This window comes from Sciurus vulgaris (genome assembly GCF_902686455.1).
Source record: "Sciurus vulgaris genome assembly, chromosome: 15".
NCBI classification, from domain to species: domain Eukaryota; kingdom Metazoa; phylum Chordata; class Mammalia; order Rodentia; family Sciuridae; genus Sciurus; species Sciurus vulgaris.
The window spans coordinates 81199582-81223318 of NC_136476.1; the positions used below are offsets into that span (position 1 = coordinate 81199582).

The following is a 23737-nucleotide window of genomic DNA, read 5'->3' on the forward strand; positions in this document are numbered from 1 at the left end:
GACTGTTAAGCAATAAAGCTATATGACTAGTATATTTCACAAGCAAAAAAAAGAAGAAGAAAATATCATCCCTTTTCCAACTACATATCTGTGTGAGGTCAGATTTTTCTTAGATACTACAACCAAATTAACATACCCAAACACATTGAAAGCAGAGGAAAATGTGTGCTGTGTGCCTTTAATCCCATCAACTTGGGAGGATGAGATAGGAGAATTGCAAGTTCAAGATCAGCCTAGGCAACTTGGTGAGACCCTGTATCATAAAAGGGTTGGGGGCTGGAGATCTAGCCCCAGATGTAGACTGCTCCTGAGTTCAATTCCCAGTGCTGCACCCAAAAGAAAGATAACAGAAGCAGATATGAGAATCCACTGGGTTCTATTAAACCATACAGTAAAGAAATTTTCAAAAATGTGCCAATCTTCTCATTACGTTGGGAAATAGTCATTTTTCATTTTGAAAGGTAATTGATATTACCATTTAATGGGTATGTTGAGATGAATTAATAAGTAATTTGCTAAGCAATATTAGAATTTCAAGTTTTACCATTCTTTCTTTATATCTCTTCTATAGATAATATTTACCCATTTTTATAGGGAGGAAGGTGAGTCTCAAGGAGGCTGTGACTTTCTGGAAAATGTGATTTAGGTCTTCTGGACCTGTGCTGTCTGTATTAACCATAATAGAATTGGATCATTAGAATTAATAGGCATGTGGATTCTAGACATCTTAAAAGTAATGAATATCCATGTGTAAAGATGAAAATGTGAAATGAATTTGAAGAAATCAGAATTTGGTATTTCATTTTTTTCTGGTATGACCCTCAAGTTTTAATTGATCAAAAAAGGAAAACTGATGAAGAGACTAGTCCCCTCATCCCTGTGTTGAAGCCCTCTGAGTTCTAGTGTGGTCTCACAGTTTGCCCTCCCATTCTAGGCGCCCACCAGCTGACCTCTCCTCCTTCTCAGGCAGAGTCTCTGCTCGCTATGTTCGATCCCCTGTCTTCACACGAAGGTAAACTAATGAAAGGAACTTCTGGATTCTTGTCATAGAAGAAAGAAGCCAGACTCTTTTGGTAATGCCTTTGTTGGATTGATTAGGTCCTGACTACAAAGCTTTTTTTCTATATTGCAGGAGCTTCTGCTGTAGTGAGGCCAAAGGTTCATTATGCCAGGCCATCACATCCACCCCCAGATCCCCCGATCCTGGAAGGAGCAGTAGGAGGAAATGAGGCCAGGTTGCCCAACTTTGGTTCCCACATGTTAACTCCAGCTGAAATGGAGGCTTTCAAGCAAAGGCATTCTTACCCTGAGAGGCTAGTTCGCAGCAGGAGCTCTGATATAGTGTCTTCTGTCCGGAGACCCATGAGTGACCCCAGCTGGAACCGACGTCCAGGGAATGAAGAACGAGAACTCCCTCCGGCTGCAGCCATTGGTGCTACTTCTTTGGTGGCTGCTCCTCACTCATCATCATCATCCCCGAGTAAGGACTCCTCAAGAGGAGAGGTATGGGAACACAGCCATGTAGACATTGATCATTGTGGTTAGCTCAGAGTTCTGCCTGCCACTTTCTCTAGATTTCTGAAATGAACATGAATGTATAAATCCCAGATTAAGGATGGACTGTAATCCTCACTGAAGATGAACTGTTAGACTAGTATGCCCATCGCCCCAACCCATTGGAATCCTGTACAGCTTCGGTTTTATAATACTATCTGTATTTTTATGACACTTCACTTTTCTCCAGGCAATTTTTACATCTAATTTCATTTAAAAATCATAGTGTCCCTCTGAGATGGCTAGATGAGGTATGATTTTTTTTCTTGGTACTAGGGATTGAACCCAGAGGTGCATTATCACTGAGCCACATCACCATTCCTTTTTTCTCTAAATTATTTTTATATATATTTTTAGTCATTGATGGACTTTTTTTTTTAAATTTATTTTTATTGTAAACAAATGTGATACATGTTGTTTCTGTTTGTACATGGAGTAACAGCATACCATTTGCATAATCATACATTTAAATAAGGTAATGATGTTTGATTCATTCCGTTATTTTTTTCCTTCCCCCCACCCCTCCCACCCCTCTTTTCCCTCTATACAGTCGCTCCTTCCTCCATTCTTGCCCCCCTCCCACCCCCCATTATGTGTCATCATCCGCTTATCAGTGAGATCATTCGTCTTTTGGATTTTCGAGATTGGCTTATCTCACCATGATATTTTCCAATTTCATCCATTTGCCTGCAAATGCCCTAATTTTATTATTCTTTATAGCTGAGTAATATTCCATTGTATATATATACCACAGTTTCTTTATCCACTCATCAATTGAAGGGCATTTAGGTTGGTTCCACAGTCTGGCTATTGTGAATTGAGCAGCTATGAACATTGATGTGGCTGTATCTCTGTAGTCTGCTGATTTTAAGTCCTTTGGGTATAGGCCGAGGAGTGGGATAGCTGGGTCAAATGGTAGGTCCATTCCAAGTTTTCTAAGGAATCTCCACACTGCTTTCCAGAGTGGCTGCACTAATTTGCATCAATGTATACCTTTTTCCCCACATCCTCTCCAACACCTATTGTTGCTTGTATTCTTGATAATCGCCATTCTAATTGGGGTGAGATGGAATCTTAGTGTAGTTTTGACTTTCATTTCTCTTATTACTAAAGATGGTGAGCATTTTTTCATATGTTTGTTGATTGTTTGTAGATCTTCTTCTGTGAAGTGTCTGTTCATATCCTTAGCCCATTTGTTGATTGGGTTATTTGTATTCTTGGTGTAGAGTTTTTTGAGTTCTTTATATATTCTGGAAATTAGTGCTCTACCTGAAGTATGAGTGGCAAAGATACTCTCCCACTCTGTAGGCTCTCTCTTCGCATTGCTGATAGTTTCCTTTGCTGAGAGAAAGCTATTTAGTTTGAATCTATCCCAGTTGTTGATTCTTGCTTTTATTTCTTGTGCTATGGGAGTCCTGTTAAGGAAGTCTGATCCTAAGCCAACAAGGTGAAGATTTGGACCTACCTTTTCTTCTATAAGATGCAAGGTCTCTGGTCTGATTTCAAGATCCATTGTGAGTTGATTTTTGTGCAGGGTGAGAGATAGGGGTTTAGTTTCATTCTGTTGCATATGGATTTCCAGTTTTCCCAGCACCATTTGTTGAAGAGGCTATCTTTTCTCCATGGCATATTTTTGGCCCCTTTGTCTAGTATGAGAAAATTGTATTTATTTGGATTTGTGTCCGTGTCCTCTATTCTGTACCATTGATCTACCTGTCTATTTTGGTGCCAATACCATGCTGTTTTTGTTACTATTGATTTGTAGATAGTTGAAGTTCTGGTATTGCGATATCCCGTTTCATTCTTCCTGCTAAGGATTGCTTTAGCTATTCTGGGTTTGTTATTCTTCCAGATGAATTTCATGATTGCTTGCTCTATTTCTGTAAGGTACATCATTGGGATTTTAATTGGAATTGCATTGAATCTGTGTAGCACTTTTGGTAGTATGGCCGTTTTGACAATATTAATTCTTCCTGTCCAAGAACATGGGAGATCTTTCCATCTTCTAAGGTCTTCCTTAATTTCTTTCTTCAGTGTTTTGTAGTTTTCATTGTAGAGATCTTTGGTTAGATTGATTCCCAAGTATTTTATTTTTTTTGAGGCTATTGCAAATGGGGTTGTTTTCCCCATTTCCCTTTCAGCTGTTTCATCACTTGAATATAAAAATGCTTTAGATTTATGCGTGTTGATTTTATAGCCTGCTATTTTGCTGAATTCATTGATGAGGTCTAGAAGTTTTCTGGAGGAGTTTTTTGGATCCTCGAAATATAGAATCATGTCATCCACAAATAGTAACAGCTTAAGTTCCTCTTTTCCTGTTCATATCCCTTTAATTTCTTTGGTCTGCCTAATTGCTCAGGCTAGAGTTTCGAGGACAGTGTTGAATAGAAGTGGTGAAAGAGGACATCCCTGTCTTGTTCCTGTTTTTAAAGGGAATGGTTTCAGTTTTTCTCCATTAAGAATGATGTTGGCCATGGGCTTAGCATGAATAGCCTTTACAATGTTCAGGTATGTTGCTACCATCCCTATTTTTTTCTAGTGTTTTGAGCATGAAGGAGAGTTGTATTTTGTCGAATGCTTTTTCTGCGTCAATTGAAATAACTATATAATTCTTATCCTTAAGTCTATTGACATGATTTATTATGTTTATTGATTTACGAATGTTGAACCATCCTTGCATTCCAGGGATGAACCCCACTTGATCGTGGTGCACAATTTTCTTAATATACTTCTGGATACGGTTTGCCAATATTTTCTTAAGGATCTTTGCATCTATATACATCAAGGATATTGGTCTAAAATTTTCTTTCCTTGATGTGTCTTTTCCTGGTTTGGGTATGAGGGTGATATTAGCTTCATAGAATGAGTTTGGTAGGGTACTCTCCTTTTTTATTTCCTGGAATACTTTGAGAAGTATTGGAATGAGATCTTCTTTGAAGGTCTTGTAGAATTCGGCTGAGAATCCGTCTGGTCCTGGGCTTTTCTTGGATGATAGATTTTTAATGGCTTCTTCTATTTCATTGCTTGATATTGATCTGTTTAAATTGTGTATGTCCTCCTGGTTCAGTTGGGGAGGAGCATATGTCTCTGGAAATTTGTCAATGTCTTCGGTAGTTTCTATTTTGTTGGAATACAGATTTTCAAAGTAGCTTCTCATTATGTTATGTATCTCAGTGGTGTCTGTTGTGATACTTCCTTTTGTATCATGTATTTTAGTAATTTGAGTCTTCTCTTTGTTAGTGTGGCTAACGGTTTGTCTATTTTGTTTACTTTCTCAAAGAACCAACTTTTTGTTTTGTCAATTTTTTGAATTGTTTCTTTTGTTTCAATTTCATTGATTTCAGCTCTGATTTTAATTATTTCCTGTCTTCTACTACTTTTGCTTGTTATTCTGTTCTTCTTTTTCTAGGGCTTTGAGCTGTAATGTTAGGTCATTTAGTTGTTGACTTTTCATTCTTTTCTGGAATGCGCTCCATGCAATGAATTTTCCTCTTAGTACTTCTTTCGTAATGTCCCAGAGATTTTGATATGTTGTATCGTTGTTCTCATTGACCTCTAAGAATTTTTTTATCTCCTCCCTGGTGTTTTCTGTTATCCATGTTTCATTCAATAGCATATTATTTAGTCTCCAGGTGTTGGAGTAAATTCTGTTTTTTATTTTGTCATTGATTTCTACTCTCAGTCCATTATGATCTGATAGAACCCAAGGCAGTATCTCTATTTTTTTTGCATTTCCTAAGGGCTGCTTTGTGGCATAATATATGGTCTATTTTTGAGAAGGTTCCATGTGCTGCTGAGAAGAAAATGAATCCGCTCGTTGATGGATGGAATATTCTATATATGTCTATTAAGTCTAGGTTATTGATTGTGTTATTGAGTTCTATGGTTTCTCTGGTTGGATTTTGTTTGGAAGATCTATCTAGTGGTGACAGCGGTGCGTTAAAGTCGCCCAGAATTATTGTGTTGTGGTCTATGTGGTTCCCAAAATTGAGAAGGATTTGTTTGATGTACAGGGATGCTCCATTGTTTGGGGCATAAATATTTACTATCGTTATGACTTCCTGATTTATGGTTCCCTTAAGCAGTATGAAATATCCTTCTTTATCCCTTCTGACTGACTTTGGCTTGAAGTCCACTTTATCTGATATGAGGATGGAAACCCCCGCATTTTTACTGAGTCCATGTGCGTGGTAGGTTTTTTCCCATCCTTTCACCTTTAGTGTGTGGATGTCTTTTTCTATGAGATGAGTCTCTTACAGGCAGCATATTGTTGGGTCTTTCTTTTTAATCCATTCTGCCAGTCTATGTCTTTTGATTGATGAGTTTAGGCCATTAATGTTCAGGGTTATTATTGAGATATGATTTGTATTCCCAGTCATTTGGCTTATTTTTGGTTTTTAAGTTGGCTTGGTTTCTCCTTTGAGTGCTTTTTCTCTAAGGTAGTTCCTCCCTTTGCTGACCTCCATTGTTGTTTTTCATTTCCTCCTCATGGAATATTTTGTTGAGAACATTCTGTAGTGCAGACTTTCTATTTGCAAATTCTTTTAACTTTTGTTTATCATGGAAGGATTTTATTTCATCTTCAAATCTGAAGGTTAGTTTTGCTGGGTATAGGATTCTTGGTTGGCAACCATGTTCTTTCAGAGCTTGAAATATGTTGGTTCAGGCCCTTCTAGCTTTTAGAGTCTGGATTGAAAAGTCGGCTGCAATCTGTATTGGTCTCCCCCTATATGTAATCTGATGCTTTTCTCTCGCGGCCTTCAAAATCCTATCTTTATTTTGAATGTTAGGCATTTTCATTATAATGTGCCTTGGTGTGGATCTGTTGTGATTTTGTGCATTTCGTGTTCTTTAAGCCTCTTGTATTTGATTTTCCATTTCATTCTTCAGGTTTGGGAAAATTTCTGATATTATTTCATTGAGTAGGTTGTTCATTCCTTTGGCTTATATCTCTGTGCCTTCCTCAATCCCAGTAATTCTTAAATTTGGTCTTTTCATGATGTCCCATAGTTCTTGGAGATTCTGTTCATGATTTCTTGCCATCTTCTCTGTTTGGGCCACTTCATTTTCAAGATTAAATATTTTGTCTTCATTGTCTGAGGTTCTGTCTTCCAAGTGGTCTAGTCTTTTGGTGATGCTTTCCATTGAGGTTTTCATTTGGTTTATTGTTTCCTTCATTTCAAGGATTTCTATTTGTTTTGTTTTTTTGTTTTTTGGTTTTTTGTTTTTTGTTTTTTTTGTTTTTTTTTTTTTTTTGAGAATCTCTATCTCTTTGTTGAAATGATCTTTTGCTTCCTGCAGGTGCTCTTTCAGCTTATTGGTATTATCATTCATTGCCTGCATTTGCTCTTATCTCATCCTTTGCTTCACGAATCATCTTAATCACGTATAATCTGAAGTCCTTTTCTGACATTTCTTCTAACATACTGTCATTGGATTCTATTACTACAGAATCTAGATTTGTTTGGATCATTTTCTTCCCTTGTTTTTTCATGTTGTTCATGTATCTTCCCCTCTAGCAGTGCAGATCTGGGGTATTGCAGATTTCCCCCTGTAGGCTTATAGTGGCCCTATAGGTTTTTAAAACCCTTTCTTTAACTGGAGATGAATATTAGCAGTGCCCAAATCAGACACTATGCAATCCTAGACCAAATAGCCCCTATGGGGACAATAACAAAATTGTCATAGTAAACAGAATGAGTTCAAATATTATCTTCGGTAAAACAAACAGGTTTGCAATAAGGTCTGCAGTTTCTAATGGAGGAGAAAGAGGATGCAGAGGGATGTAGAATGTGGCTGTTAATGGGATAAGAAAAGATTATACAGAAGTTCTAGAAAATAGAAAGGGTGAGAGTGTAATCAAAAGAAATGAGATGTTAGCATGCAAAAAAGGGAGAAAGAGACTCTGAGGGAACAAGTAAACAAAAGGAAAAGAGAGCAAGAACAGTAAAGAAATAAAAACTTAAATTTTTTAAAAAGGAGAAAAAAGAAAATCTACAGTATAACAGTCATATACTAATGAAACCTCCCAGTGTTCAGTAGCCTGATGCATGAGAGGTACCTGACAATGAGCTTCAAGCCTCCAGCAGGCATCTCAGGATGGGATTTGCCCCACCTAAAGGTCGGAGCTATGGCTTCCAGGCTTATCCAAGATGCCACTCTGGCTTCGACATGTGTTGGCAAATGGGGAGCAGCAGCTCAGGGGTGGACGTGGTCAGCTGGAGGTCCTGGAGACGGGATGCGGTTGGTCCGGCAGGGGTCCTGGAGGTCCGGTGTGTTTGGTGTGGTTGTGGGAGCCTGGAGGCCGGGTACAATCAGTCAGTCTGGGTTCCCAGTGATAGGGCACAGTCAGTTGGTCTGGGGGTCCTGGCGGCAGGGAGCAGTCAGTCATGTGAGGGCCCCAGAGGCAGGGAGTGATCAGTCATGCTGAGGGATCCTGGAGTTGGGGCTCAGTCAGTCCGGCCAGAGGTCCTACGGGGCCTGGCTGTTGTCTCAAAATGGCGGCAGCCACGTGTAATCCCAAGTAATTTATAAACACGAAGTTTATTTGGCTGGGGGTCCTGGAGGCCATGAAGTCCAAGAGTATGGCATCAGCATGTGCTTAGCATCTGGTAAGGGACATCCCACATGGCAAGACAATATAAGTGGGTCCTGATGGACTTTTATTCGTTTATTTATATGTGGTGCTGAGACTCAAACCCAGTGCCTCACATGTGCCAGGCAAGTGCTCTACCACTAAGCCACAATCCCAGCCCCCCCGCCTTTTTTAAAAAAAAATATTTTAAGCTATAGACAGATGTAATAACTTTTAAAAAATTTTTTTTATGTGGTGCTGAGGATTGAACCTACACCTCACATGTTCTAGGCAAATGCTCTACCCCTGAGCCACAATCTCAGCACCCCCATCTCTTTTTATTTTTTATTTTGAGAGAAGGTCTCGCTAAATTGCTTAGGCTGGCTTTGAACTTGCGATCCTCCTGTCTCAGCCTCCTGAGCTGCTGGGATTACAGGTGCATGCCACCACACCCAGCAGTATATGATTTTTAAATTTTGAAATAATCGTAAATTACACAAACATTGGAAGTACAACAAAAGAACACTTCTTCCCCATTTGAGGGTAAGTTGCTAGTTAACCTGATCTTCCCTCTCCTCTGAAAACTTTAGTATAAGTTTGCTACAAATAAATACATTCTCCTACACATCATAAAACACCATCAGCATCAGGAGATGAACGCTGATACGTGACTACCATTTAATTCTCACACCCCTATCTGTGTGTCTCCAGTTATTTGTAAGAGAATAGTTCTTCAGTTGTTCCTTAACTTTTATGACCTCGATCCTGTTGAAAATTACAGACCAATTTTTTTCTAGAATGTCCCTTAGTTTGGATTTGATGTTTTCTCATAATTAGATTTATTTATTTTTTTGGCAGCCTTATCTCTAAGGTGACACTGCATTCTTTTCATTGCATCCTGTTAAGGAGTACATAGTTTTAATTTGTTCATTTGGATCATTTGATGAATGTGGTATCTGTTCAGCTTTACTCCTGGAAAGTTGTTCTGTTTGTTTTGTAATGAATACGTTTTGGGGAGAGGCACTTTGATAATATGTAAATATCCTGTTCATTAAAATTTTAAGTTTGCCTTCTTATTGATTGTATTTTTGGTCTTCTGGTTCTCTCCTGTAGTCAGTGTCTTTGTTTCTGTTGTTTAGTTTTGAAGCCCAGTTGTCCCTATTTGGCCAGTTTAAACCCCTTCAAGCTGGCTCCTGTGTTCTTTTGGCAGCCTCCATCATTCTGCTTCCTGGCACAAGATGTTGCAAACTTATATTGTACTTTGACTGCCCTAGTCCTGGAATCACTCATTTCTCCAAGGAGCTCGGATTCCTTTTAGTGAAAAATAGCTTTTAGAAATTGAGATGAATTGGCACTCATTGCTATCGATGTGTTGCGGTTACCTGGGCCTCTTAATGGACAGAGCTAGGGAGTGTGGTGTGTGTGTGTGTGTGTGTGTGTGTGTGTACACATTTACTTGTATGTTTGTTTATCTTTCTTTATCTGTATGTATTTCTGTATGACCTCCTATCGATGCATTCAGTTCCAGTTTAGAAACAGTTCATCTTATCTTTTTCTTTCCATACTTAAAATGGCATTGTTCAATAGAGAGAACCCTGCTTTTATTATTCTTCATTCATGTACTTATTTGATCAGTTTGTACTTAATTTCCCATCCCTATTGCTAACTTCTCTCTGGCCCCCATCTCTCTGCTTGGAGTCTAATTTTCTATTCACATAGATGCCCTTGGAGATGGTATTTTTAACCCCAGTTTTGTAGATGAGGGGGACAAAAAGAAAATTAAGAGGTTAGTCTGAGGTCACACCATAGGCTAGTGAAGAAATTACAATCCTTTCCCTCTGACATGACAAAGTTAATGATAACTCTGTATGATGGCGATCAGAACCCGGACTTTTTTTTGGTGGGCAGGGAGCATACCAGGGATTGAACTAAGGGGCACTTCACCACTAAAGTACATCCCTAGTTCTTCTTTTAAATTACACATCTGTAATCCCAGTGACTGGGGATGCTGAGCAGAAGGTTCACAAGTTCAAGGCTAGCCTCAGCAACTCAGGCTGTGAGCAACTTAGTGAGACCCTGTCTCAAAATAAAAAAAATGAAATTGGTCACTTCTAAATTTGAGCCTCAGCTGTCCACATGCAGGCTGTGTAACTTGGGGAAGATAGAGAGATAACATCATTTAGCTTCATATTTCTAATAGGACCCCTCTCTGAGGTTACTGTGACGATTGAATGAGATAATACATATTCTTATACACACAGTTCACCTTTGGTTTTATTATTAATACTATTGCTGCTACCATCTCTACTACCACTCTAGAATTTATTTAAACTGTGTTTACTTATCTGTCAGTTTTTTTTCTGTTGTTGTTTTTGTGTGTATGTGTGGTGCTAGGGATTGAATTCAGAGTCTTACACATGCTAAGTGTATATTCTACCACTGAGCTACACCCCCAGCCCTCCATGAATATTTTTGGACTTCCTACTCTACACCAGGATCTGCATTAAGCTTCCAGTCAACTAACAGTAATGAGATAGTGCCTACCTTCAAGCAGATCACTGTCTAATGCTTGAAAGATATACTTCCATGTTCCTGAAGTGGCCTACATTTCAATAAGAATAGTTTTGCCTTAAGGCACGTAGGCCTGGTGTTTGTATTTCATAGACTTACTGAAATCCTTTTCATAGTAATTTATCCATAGTAATTTATTAACACCAAATAAAGCATTAAACTTTTTCTGCAGATTGAAGAACGCAAAGATAGTGATGACGAGAAGTCAGACAGGAACAGACCTTGGTGGAGAAAACGTTTTGTTTCAGCCATGCCTAAAGGTAATTTTAAAAAATTTCAGAATGCTATATTAGCAAGAAGAAACAAAACCCCAAAATCTCTCTTGGAGAGCCAATATCTCAACTCCTCTGTGAGGCTTCCTGGGCCTAAGTTTCTAGCTGTTTTGAGAGTGTAGGAAATGGGTTAAGGCAGAGATTAGAAATGTTCTTGTTCTTTGCCAGAAGTGGTAGTGGTTTCATAAGTGGAAGTCATGCTTGTCACTGTTTAAATATCATATGTCATTGAAATTAAACATGTAGGACTGTTGACACATGTATTGCTATTCCTTATTGCAGGAAAATGGATGCCATTGGTAATTTAATATTGAAAATTTGTCTTTTGTGGTCCTGGAACAAATTTAAGCTTTTTATGTCTGTGTTCATTGAAAATGTTTATACCCTAAATATTAATGAGTGTTTATTTTGGGAGGTAGTTGTATAAAATTGTTTTTTTTTTTTTTTTGGTGTGAGTATCCTGGCATCATTTGAATTGGCAAAAACCTCTCTTCCTGAAAGGGGAGATCAGCAGCAGCTAGGGACCTCTTTCACAGGCCTCTCCCAATGCCATGGCACCTAGGCACTGAGGAGAGCTGCTTCCATGCCATACTCAAGCCCACTTGGTGGGGAGGAGAGAAGGAAGCAAGATCTGACTGTGCTGTTTTGAGGAGAGGTTAAAGGCAGTGGTTTTGATGTAGTCCCCATGTATTGCTCCTAAATTATTTTTCCTATTGTGGATGACTCCAAAGCAGATTCTGAAAACTTCTTTAAGAACCTTCAGTGCTATTTTTAAGAATGATTATCAGTCAACACTTGGAAGTTTTTAACTTTTAAATTTTTCCTCCTCCTTTCACTTAGAAATGTTGGCACACCAGTTAACTTCTGAGTAGTGCACTATGTTATATGTCACACTACTGACTTTATTTAATTTCCAGCTCCTATACCATTTAGAAAGAAAGAAAAACAAGAAAAAGACAAAGATGATCTGGGGCCTGACAGATTCTCAACACTCACAGGTTTGTAGACCCATGGACTTCCTGGCTCCTTCATTCCCAGAGCACATATTTCATAACACTTTTTCTTGGGTGCCATAGTGTTGCCTTTTTAGAAGAGTGTGTCTGTGTGTGCACTGTGGGGAGTGTGTTCTTCATAGCCCTGTGGTTTCCAGTTGGCGGCCACAGTGAATCTCAGTGTGCTCTTCCTGCAGACCGCCACCACCATCCTCATCCTCATTGTCATAACTTCCGTTTATGAGGAGGGCCCTGATCCTGAGCCTCTGGATGCACTCCACAGCTCGCCGCCTAGTGGGATGATGGCCTATGGGAGAGTGGTGACAATTGTGCTGTGCATGCCAGATCTTCAGATCATTGATGGAATAATTTTTATCTAACAATGATCATAGAATTCTAAATTTATTTCCATCTACAGTTTGTTTTTGTTTATTCAGGAGCACAATGAAATTCTCTTTTACCTAATCATTTCCTTTTTTTCATGATAAAGTGTTCAAACAGTGTCATAAATGCCAATCATTATAATAAAAGTTTTAAAACTTCACTAATTTTTTACAGCTTGAGCCATTCTAACATTGGTATCTGACCCAAGGAAAATACAACTAGGGATTGGGTTCTTACTGAATCCAGCATTTCTATTTCTGCAGCTTCTTTTATGAATAAGTACCCTAAAAGAAAAGAGTTTGAGAGGTAGTATTAATGACCCAGCCTTGAATTTGATAACTGTGTATTGCTTTCTAGATGCTATAGAGCATCTAGAAGGAAGTTCATTTCTCACCTCCTTTTTTTTTTTTTTTTTTCTAATTTTGATTTTAAGATATATTACCTTACTGTTCTACTATAGTTAAAATGAAGGTTTTTAAAAAATTTATTTTGTGTGGCACTGGGGATTGAACCCAGGGTTGCTCTACCACTGAGCTACATCCCCTTTTTATTTTTTTATTTTGAGACAAGGTCTTGTTAACTTGCTGAGGCTAGCTTTGAACTTTTAATCCTCATGCCTCAGCCTTCCACATAGCTGGGATTACAGGCATATGCCATGGTGCCCAGTATAAAATGAAGATTTTTAATTAAAAAATGGGATAGATCTCAAAAGAACATCTTCCTCAAAGAGATCAATATAGTACACATAGCATTCCATTTTAATGCTTATAGTTCTAGTACCTATTTGTGTATATTTAGCTATATTTCCATGCCCTGGCATAGCAAATAAAGCACACCTGCTTTATTTGATATGGCGACTTCCCTGTAAGAAAGGGTTTTGAGCAGCAGATGTGTGTTCAGGCCACTGTTCCCTATTGAGGGCAGCCCAGCCTGTCTTATTCAATCAGCAAATATTTGTTGATCATGTAACATGCCAGGCACTGTGCTATGTGTTGTGGGTATAGGACCCCGGTTAATGGGGACCTGCCAGTCTGGTTGGAAAGAGAGATTGTCTCTTTGTCAAGGTATTTATGTATGCTTTCCGTTTCCTTGTTCTTAGTGTTAGAAGAACATCAGTGCATACAAGCTGAACTATTCTGGGTAAAATTATTGTAGTATTTAAATTTTTAAATTAATAACTTTGGAGCTGGCGGTGTAGCTCAGTGGTGGAGCACTTGCCTAGCATGTGCAAGGCCCTGGGTTCAATCCCCAGTACTGCAAAAATAAGTAATTAAATAAAACTAATTAATTAATAACTGGAGAAGTTATAAATTATTGGGTATTTTGGCAATATGTTTTTCTTAGTTTTTGATGTTGATTCTAAAAGCTAAGTAGAATAAGTTTTTTTAAATAAAGTCATTGATTCATTTTCTTTAGGTTTAACTCAAGTAGTTAAGTTTCCCTGTGAGTGTAAAAATTTCTACTCAGTTCTAATTAATGACCCATTCAAAGTTATTAAATTAATTAAAAATCTTACCAAAGGACATTTCTCAACAATCTGGCCATAATCCTGCCACCCGAACTACTGTTTTTTCATGTTCTCTCCCAATCTTTTTGTATATGTCCGTGGAGGCTTTTTCATGATTGAATTAGTTTATATATGAAACTTTGTATTCTTTCACCACATATAATTTTATAAACTCTCAATTTCTACTAGATGTAGTTGTCTTCTGAATCATTTTTTATTGACTATAAAATAGTCTGATTCTACTATAGTATAAACATTCTCTATTGGATATTTAAATTGTTTCCAGTTTAAAAAAATTTTTTTTAGTTGTAGATGGACACAGTCTGTTTATCTTATTTATTTATTTTTATGTGGTGCCGAGAATCGGACCCAGTACCTCACACATGTGAGGCAGGTGCTCTACCACTGAGCCACAGCCCCAGTCCCTCTTTCCAGTTTTTAACCATGAAAATAGTGCTTACTGCTTTGTATACATAACATTTTTGTTTTAATTAATTTCTTAGGTTAAAAATTTTAAGAATGGTGTTACTAGAAACATAGGTTGGGACAGCATTATGGTTCTTACTATGCATAGCCAAATTACATTGTCCTTTTTCAGAGCCTTCATCAGCACTCAAAAGCTATCAGCAAAAAGTACTCCCCCTCCAAAATAAGATTCTGTAATGGTAATGGTTCTCTCAGTTTACATTTTGAAAAAGGTGAGATTTTATTAGGGCTCTCTTACCATGAAATTAAATATGATTAAGTTACTTTGGAAATTTTCTCTATATATAGTTGAATATAATTCTAAAGAGACATGAACACCAAATTATTGTTTAACGGAAATAAAAGAAAAGGCTATGAACATGCTGCTTCACTTTGTGCCTTGATTTGCTCTGCTGCAAAATGGGGTGATAATAGTGCCTCTTTGTAAGATTGTTTGATGATTAATTGAGGTGCTTAGCACAGTTCCTGGTACATGGTAAACACTCAAAAAATGTTAGCTGCTACTAATATTAGCTGTTTCTCTCTCTTTGTCTTTGAAGCGCTGGGAATTGAACTTAGGGCTTTGCATATGCTAGGCAAGCATTGTGCCACTGAGCTACACCCTCAGCCTTTTAGCTACTATTAACCTACATATGTATAGTCTAATGATTTCGATGTGATTTTAGAATTTCTTAAGAAAAGTGGGATTCTGCCAGGTGCAGTGGTACAACTTAGGTTGTAAGCAACTTAGCAAGATCCTGTCTCAACATAAAAAATAAAGCAGGCTGGGGATGTGGCTCAGTAGTTAAGTACCCCTGGGTTCAATCCCCAATACCAAAATAAATAAATAAAATAAAAGTGGGATTCTACCCAAATGTAGGTATGGTTGGTTATTTATTGGCCTAGCTCTATTACAGGTGTTCGTGCCGTACCATGAATCTTTATTTTCTTCTGTAGATCATAGCAGTTTTTTGCTTTGACAGCCCAGTTAATTAATGACTAACTTGCTAGACGCCAAGATAACGTTTTTGATGTGCTGATTTTGTCAGCCAAACAGTCCTGTAGGTAAACAACGCTGTGGTTTTGCGGGTATGTTAAGTTTTTCTCTGTGCATTCCAGCATTCTCCCAGAATGTCTAGCTTTGCTGAGTGTCATTGACTATGGCATGCACAAAAGTGCTCTGTCCCAGCAGCTGTACTATCATGATGAGATCTAGTGAGATAGCATATGAATATCTGTAACTTTCAGATGTGGTATAGAAAGGAATTCATAAAGAAAGAATAGAAAAGGCACATTTCATCATTAAAAAGAATTTAAGTCTATGTTTGAATAGTTCTTTTTTTGTTCATCATAGAGATGTGTGATTAAATGAAGTCTGTATATAAAAGTGCATCACTGGAAGTTTTGTTAGCATGAAGCTACTAACAGTGATTTGGGTGTAAGCACTTTAGAAACCTGTCATCCATTCAGTCTGCACTGAAGTTTGTCACTCATGCAGAATTCTGGTGATGATGAGAAGGTGGAGTGACTTCTCCCAATTTTCTGCTTTGACAAGGCTCTTAGACATAGAAATGGGATGAGTAGGCAGCTGCATGGTGCCTCTTAACATTGAGATATGTGCTCTTTTTAAGTCTGACCTCCTAATCTGCCTTTGGGATATGCTACTGGTGTCATACTAACATCATCATTGGTACAAACCCAGGGAGCTCATTCTCTCACCCTCCTTTCCCCTGCAGATGATCCCAGCCCTAGGCTCAGTGCACAAGCTCAGGTTGCTGAGGATATTCTGGACAAATACCGGAATGCCATTAAACGGACCAGCCCCAGTGAAGGAGCAATGGCAAACTATGAAAGTTCAGGTGATAATCATGATAAAGATTTGAATAGTAATTTTCACCATAGTAATAAAGATAATCTTTAAGTACCCTTTAAAAGAATAGCTGGAGAATCAATATACTACTTCAACATTGCAGACTTTATAAACCAATCATATTAAATTGATGTCCCCTCTTTGTACTCTCCAGCTAAGCCTGGGCACCTGCAGGTATTCAGATGCCTGAGAGTCATCATCCCATGAATCTGGAGTGACTGCCCAGAGTGACCTGGTGCATGCTTTAGTGGGAGGGAGGAGGTTCTTTTGCAACTGCCTATAGAAGTGTAATTTCATCCAGTTATGTACTCATCATGTAGCTGTGGCAGCAGTCTCTTAGGTTATCCATTGTTGCTTGATTCTTATTTTTTAAAGGATTATGTTTTTCTTGTAGTAGAAGAAAAATATGACACAGTCCTCAAGATAAATTAAAGGGAAACAAAAGTGTATGAAAGCATAAATAGCATTCTGCATATATTGAGAGCTGGGAGTAGCTTCTAGAAGTCTCTCCAGCAAACTGGGAACATGAACTGGCCTTGAGGAACACTCTGGGGGCCTGAGAGGGAGTCATGGGAAAAGAGAATTTCCACTTTTCTTTTCTGAATGTTCATATACCTTCTGCATAGAAATTGCAGTGATTAACATTTTACCACATTTTCTCTCTATATTTTTTTTTTCCTTTTTTTCTTGGAGCACTTGAAATTGTCTCCTAATAAGGATATTTTCCTATGTAAACACAAATGTGTGTTATATTCAGGAAGTTTTTTATTCCTTTTGATATTTTACATGTGTGTTTATCTGTATTCTTAATTGACTGATTAAAAGCACAACAACTAGGGGAACCACAGATCCGACGTTCTGTGTTTCTGAAATAGTCCTCTTGCTCTTAGTTGGGTGTGGCTGTGTGGGGGATGTCTGGAAATGCATGTGCTTGGCCCACCTTAGCCATTGTGCAACCAAGAGATTTAAAGCAAGGAATTTTTGACTGGGCAGGAGTCCATGTCTCTAAAATGAGTTATTATGTAAAATGACTTTTGAAGACTCTTTTAGTTTTGTGGTTCAGTAATTTTGATTATGGAATATTAACTTTATTAATTCAGACTCTCACTATTTCAAATAGGATTGTGATAAGAAGTAAAACCATTCTCAGCATCTGCTCTCCTAGTACATTATTGTTGCTTTGTCCATTTAGTTAAGTGTTTTGAGTTTTTCTTCTATTTATCCTCTGAAGAACTTACTGTGAGATAACACTAACTTAGAATTGAGTTGCTCTGAGTACCTGCTAGTACCAGAATATTCCAAATTAACATAGCTCTCCTTTTCTCCGGTAATGGGTTTTGTTTAGAGGTCATGGGTGATGGTGAAAGTGCACATGATTCTCCTCGGGATGAAACACTACAGAACATCTCAGCTGATGATCTCCCAGACTCTGCAAGCCAAGCAGCCCACCCTCAAGATTCAGCATTTTCTTATAGGTATTTCTTATAGTATTTGGGACTTTGAGATTTGGACTTTTCATCACTATTGCAGTCAATTCAGTTCAAGTGATTCATTAAGTCATTTTAATAATAGGCGTATGAAGCAGAGAAGAATGAAATGATATTTACTGAGAAGACTTGCTTCAGTTCTGGATTTTGTATATCAAAGGCAATAATTCAGGGGTTTTAAAAAAAGTCTCACAGAAAACACCTAAGCAAACAAAACCAGTTGCAGTGCTCCTGCCTGTGTAAAGCTGTGAGTGCGTGGCGCCCATCAGGAGAGGGCACAGGTAGTTAGGAAGTGGTTATCCATTATTGCTTGATTCTTATTTTTCAAAGGATTATGTTTTTCTCATAGGAGAAGAAAAATATGACACAGTCCTCAAGATAAATTAAAGGGAAACAAAAGTGTATGAAAGCATAAGTAGCGTTCTGCATATATTTAGTGCAGTGTTACTCCACAGTGGTGGAGTAACTCACTGTCCCAGTAAACCTCTTTTTGTCATCATGCTCATTCCCTGGGCACGCCTCTCTTTCTTTTTCTTTTCTTTTTTTAAGACGTTGATAAGCCTTTTATTTTTATTCATTTATTTATATGTGGTGCTGAGAATTGAACCCAGGGCCTCACACATGCTAGGCAAGTGCTCTACCACTGAGCCACAACCCCAGCCCAGGCCTCCCTTTCTAACAGGGCTTGAGAAAGAAAATGACTTCAGAGTCCTTTGTTTGATATGGATCCTTGATTTCCTTAGACAGGGAACCTCAACTTTAAAGCACTGGTTATCTCTTGTGTACTTACAAAGTTCCCTCTTCTCTCTCTCTCTCTCTCTCTCTCTCTCTCTCTCTCTCTCTCTTTCTCTTTCTCTTCCCCTGCCCCCTCTGTTTTAACTTTTCTTTTTAAAAATTTTGGTACTGGGGTTTAAACTCTGGGATGCTTTATTCACTGAGCTACATCCTGAGCCCTTAAAGTGTTATTTTGAGACAGGTTCTTAGTAAGTTGCTGAGGCTGGCCTTGAACCTGTGATCCTCCTGCCTTATTCTCCTGAGTAGCTGGGATTGCCATTGCACTTGGCTTAAATTTTTATTCTAGAAATTTTCAGATACATACAATGATGTATCTGTTTCCCAGATGCAATGGTTACTAACATATGACCAGTATTATTCCATATTTAACCTCCTCCCAGTTATTTTAAGGAAACTGTAAGTAGCATATTATTATATTTATATAAAAAAAAAACTTGTAAATAAAATTTGATGCTGTGTGCAGCGTAATCCCAGTGGCTCAGGAGGCTGAGGCAAGAGGATCACAAATTCAAAGCCAGCCTCAGCAATTTAGTGAGACGCCGTCTCCAAAATAAAAAAATAAAAAGGACTGGGAATGTGGCTCAGTGGTTAAGTGCCCCTGGGTTCAATCTGTGGTTACCCCCCATAAAAAGAATATTTTTAAAATCTTTCATATTTTTTTCTGCAATAAAATTAGGAGCAGTGCAGATTAAATTACCTTCCAGTATGACTTACTTTCTTAAACTCATTAGGTGACTTTACCATTAGTACTTTATAATATTTTTGGCCAAGTAGGTAAATATTACATCATCTTGATATCTAAATTTCTCATTTTATAGGAAGAAATCCAATAGAGAAAGACTCAGAGCTAGTAATGAAGTGGACAGGTATCATCCTGCAGAGGAGGCACACTCTCTGGCCTTTCTCTAAGGTGTTCAAACTCCTTTATTTAGATAGGCGGTTCTGAAGACATTCTGATCTGTGCTCCACAGAACAAGAAAAGGCCACAGGCACTAGCAAATAAGAGAGCCTCTGTGGTTCTCCCATTAGGGACAGCTGCATTGCTGTGGAGGGCAGACCCTAGCTGAGGACAGCATAGTCACCTGGTGGAGGTAGGCAGTTCAGCAATTGGAAGTGAAAGGGAATCCAGTACAAACACCTCCAAGGAATAGAGCAATAGAAAGGGTTTCCTGTCAGTGGCAAGCTTGTCTCATGGCAGGACCAGAATTTTTCAAGAGACGCAATCGAAGTCGTTCTTGTATGGGTACTGGGGTGGACTGGTGACCTCTCTGTCACATATGCCTTCTCGTTCTCCTAAGTGCCTTTTGTAGAACTCAGCACATGATGGAAGGTCAGAAGGGATTGGTTGGACTGATTCAGGTGACCTACAGAGTGGTCCTTGCCCAGTACACATTTATAACCTCATTCCTCAGGTAACTAGAAGTCAGTTCTTTTAAGTGAGATGTCCATAAGTTGAAAACCATATTTTAAAAATAATTTAAAATATTTGAATCCTGAAGTAGCATATTTATTCATACAGTAAATATTTATAAAAAGTGATCTGTACTGACTGAGGATGTAGCTCAGTGGTAGATAACATGCTTAGCATGTACCCAGCCTGGGTTTGATCCCCAGCACAAAAAGAGAAGTGACCATCTGGGCAATTAATATGTTCTCTACTCATTCTTCAGAGATGCGAAAAAGAAACTGAGGCTTGCTCTTTGCTCCGCGGACTCTGTTGCCTTCCCAGTGCTAACCCATTCCACAAGGAACGGATTACCAGACCATACAGATCCAGAAGGCAAGTTACTGTCATATAGTTTAGTTTTTCCTATATTTATAGCTTGAACCAAATGAAATTGCCAGTATTCCACTCTTCAGCTGTATTGATATTCCATGGTTCAACTTAACACATATATTTTCATGTCACTTAAGGGCACTTTGATTACTGATGGTTTATCAATTTTTTTTTTTTTTTTCTAAATAGGAGTGGCAGTACTGTTTAGTTTTGATGATATGGTATAGTAGAATTGAGGTTCCAAGTGCTGGGGAATATTATACTCAGCTTATATAATAAGCCCATGGACATTCTCCATAGTAATGAAATTCTTATTTTTTCATTTAGACAATGAAATTGTATGCTTCTTAAAAGTTCAGATAGCTGAAGCGATTAATTTACAAGATAAGAACTTAATGGCTCAACTTCAAGAAACAATGCGCTGTGTATGCCGTTTTGATAATAGGACTTGTAGGAAACTGCTGGCATCCATTGCTGAGGACTACAGGTAACATACCCAGCCTATTCAACTTGAGAACAGACCTTCTCAGCTGCAAATGTTTTCTTTTCAGTTCTTGTTTCACAAATGAATCTAGGCCTACTACCACTGTGAATCTAGGCCTACTACCAAGTACATGACTGTGTTTACCTGGATATAGATTGCTAAGCTACACACTCCAGAAATGTAGTTACAAATGAGCAGCTTTTCCTAATAGAGAAGTGCAGTTTATGTCAGCTGTGCACAAAAGCAGGTAAAGAGGTGAGGCCAGGATAACTAGGTTATTACTTTCCTTTTTAGGGATGTTAGGAAATACTACTTCACTGGACTAAAGGAGTAGTAGACTTTTTTTGACTGCTAGCTCATGGTTATGAGGAAGAGTGTAACTGAGATGCAGAAGCCTTGTGTCTTAGTGGACGATCTCTACATTGATACCATAAAGAAATAGCTGGTGGGGAGTATTTAACTTCCTAGTTTGTATAGCTTCTATTTTGTTGTTATTTTTAGCCATCACCATCTTCTTTTTTGTGGGGGGAAGTTGGGGATTGAACTCAGAAATATTCTACCTCTGGGCTTGTATCTCCAACTGGTTTTTTTGTTTGTTTGTTTGTTCTGTTTTGTTTTTTGTACTAGGGATTGAACTCAGGGGACTTGACCACTGAGCCACAGAGCCACATCCCCAGCCCTATTTTGTATTTTATTTAGAGACAGGGTCTCATTGAGTTGCTTAGTGCCTCGATTTTTGCTGAGGCTGGCTTTGAACTTCCATCCTGATGCCTCAGCCTCCTGAGCCCCTGGGATTATAGGTGTGCACCACCGCACCTGGCTTCAGCTGTCTTTTAATTTTTATCTTGAGACAGGATCTCTCTGTGTTGCTGAGACTCGCCTCAAACTTGCAATCCTCCTACCTCAGCTTCCTAGGTAAGCTGGGATTACAAGTATGTGCCACCATGCCCAGCTTATTTTTAGTTTTCTATAACTGTCCAATTCCTGTTAAGTAGGAGATCCTACTAGTGGAGAGATTGTGCTTCAGTATAAAATAGACCCAGTGTTCGAAGAGACTTTGTAACATTCAGTGAGTTAGGGAGCTAAACATTCAGTCCAAAAGATAATGTTCATCACAGACATGCACGATCCTTGCTGCTAGCTCAGGAAACACACGAATATTCCCCAGGACATTTGTCTGCAGCCTGACATGCCAATTTGTAAAACCAAAGTTTATGAGATAATTTTTTTAAAAATTAGAACTCATAGTCTTTAAAAAAGTGTGTATCATATATATCTGATGTCCTGCAAAGCATTTTTCCTTTTAGGAAAAGAGCCCCATATATTGCTTACCTCACTCGCTGTCGACAAGGACTGCAGACCACTCAGGCTCACCTGGAGAGGCTCTTGCAAAGGGTTTTACGGGACAAGAGGTAGCCAATCGGTATTTTACTACTGTCTGTGTGAGGTTACTACTTGAGAGCAAAGAAAAGAAGATCAGGGAATTCATTCAAGGTAACTAAATACTCTTAGATGAAGCACATCTTTAGCCATTGACTATTGTGAAGACTGGGAAAATTTGTTTTACTTTTGCTTTGCTAGCTTGTGTAAGTACCTACATGCCTTAGTCCAGTTCCTTAAATATCGTTATTTGTGGATTCTTAATAATTACACTTTTGATGTCAAATCTCTAAAATGCTTTTTTCCTGGATTGAAATTGAGGAACTTGGGAAAATTTTGGATCCGCACAATTTTTCTCATTTTTACAAATAACATATTTTTTAACAAGCTCCTTGGCACTTAAATATGTATTTCATACTTTTTCCTGGTTTAATGACTTGACTGCATATTCTTCTAAAATAAACCATGTCTAGAACCTTTAGGCTTTAAGTATCTGCATCACTAACAATTAAAATGATTTCAATACATTAGTCCCCCCTTATCTGCAAGGGGTATGTTCCAAGACCCCTCAGTGGATGCCCGAAACTCTGTCTGGTACTGAACTCTATATGCTTGCTATACCTATAACTGAGATGCCTACTAAGTGACAGCATGCACTTCAGAATTTATGAATTGTTTATTTCTAGAATTTTCCATTTAATACTTTGGATTGAGGGAAGATTAAACAGAAAAATGGGGGAGTTCTATAATTCCCCTTCTAAGATGATTCATATGGTGTATTTTAAAAATTATTGTTTTTGCATTGGAGATTTTCAGAAACTCACAGCAGCGGATGATAAAACTGCTCAGGTAGAAGATTTCCTACAGTTCCTTTATGGTGCAATGGCCCAGGATGTCATATGGCAAAATGCAAGTGAAGAACAACTTCAGGATGCTCAGTTGGCCATTGAAAGAAGTGTGATGAATCGCATTTTCAAGCTCGCCTTCTACCCTAATCAGGATGGGGATATCCTTCGTGACCAGTGAGTACTTCTGTGTTGAGTGTTTGCATTGGATACATGTATCAGGTAGCCCCATATTTTACATACGCTTTACCTGTGGTTTAGTATCTGATAGTAAAGGAAATGTCTCAGTTACAATTTTTACCCATCAGAGTTACACAGTTCGAAAGAATGATAAGCAGGGCATGGAGGTATATACCTGTAATCCCAGCTGCTCAGGGGACACGTAGGAGGATCACAAATTTGAGGCCAGCCAGGATAGCTTAGCAAGGCCTTGTCTCAAAGTGAAAATTTAGAAAGAACTGGGGATATAATTCATTGGTAGTGTACTTGTCTAGCATGCAAGGCCCTGTGTTCAATCCCTAGCACCACCAAAAATAAATAAATGATAATAATAAATACCCAGTTTTCAGGTAGGTCATCAGGCTGGCAGGGATATGAGTTGGTATATCATATCCAAGGCACAGCTTTGTATCCTCCCTCAAATGTTCTTCCCTGCTGTCTCTGAGTGACTAAATCTTATTTATAATTCAGATCTCACCTCAAGCATCATTTCCTTGGGAAACTTTTTCTGACTAGCTTAAATCCCCTTAGGACTCTCTCAGGCCTAGTATCCCTCTTTAA

General features: G+C 38.4%; 1 protein-coding gene and 1 long non-coding RNA gene across 2 annotated transcripts in view; one reads left to right on the forward strand and one right to left on the reverse strand.

Moving 5' to 3' along the window:
• GAPVD1 (GTPase activating protein and VPS9 domains 1) overlaps positions 1-23737 on the forward strand; it is an 88362-nt gene that overhangs the window by 57221 nt on the left and 7404 nt on the right. The window contains 11 exon segments of the mRNA XM_079113857.1: positions 935-1012; positions 1133-1503; positions 10872-10959; positions 11889-11969; positions 16056-16178; positions 17535-17664; positions 20142-20251; positions 20576-20735; positions 22040-22137; positions 22140-22226; positions 22921-23134. Coding sequence (XP_078969983.1) covers positions 935-1012; positions 1133-1503; positions 10872-10959; positions 11889-11969; positions 16056-16178; positions 17535-17664; positions 20142-20251; positions 20576-20735; positions 22040-22137; positions 22140-22226; positions 22921-23134 — 1540 coding nt within the window.
• LOC306645775 overlaps positions 12698-23737 on the reverse strand; it is a 73609-nt gene continuing 62569 nt past the window's right edge. Inside the window, exon 2 of the long non-coding RNA XR_013759720.1 lies at positions 12698-12881. This is a non-coding gene — a long non-coding RNA (uncharacterized lncRNA). The remainder of the gene's footprint in view (positions 12882-23737) is intronic.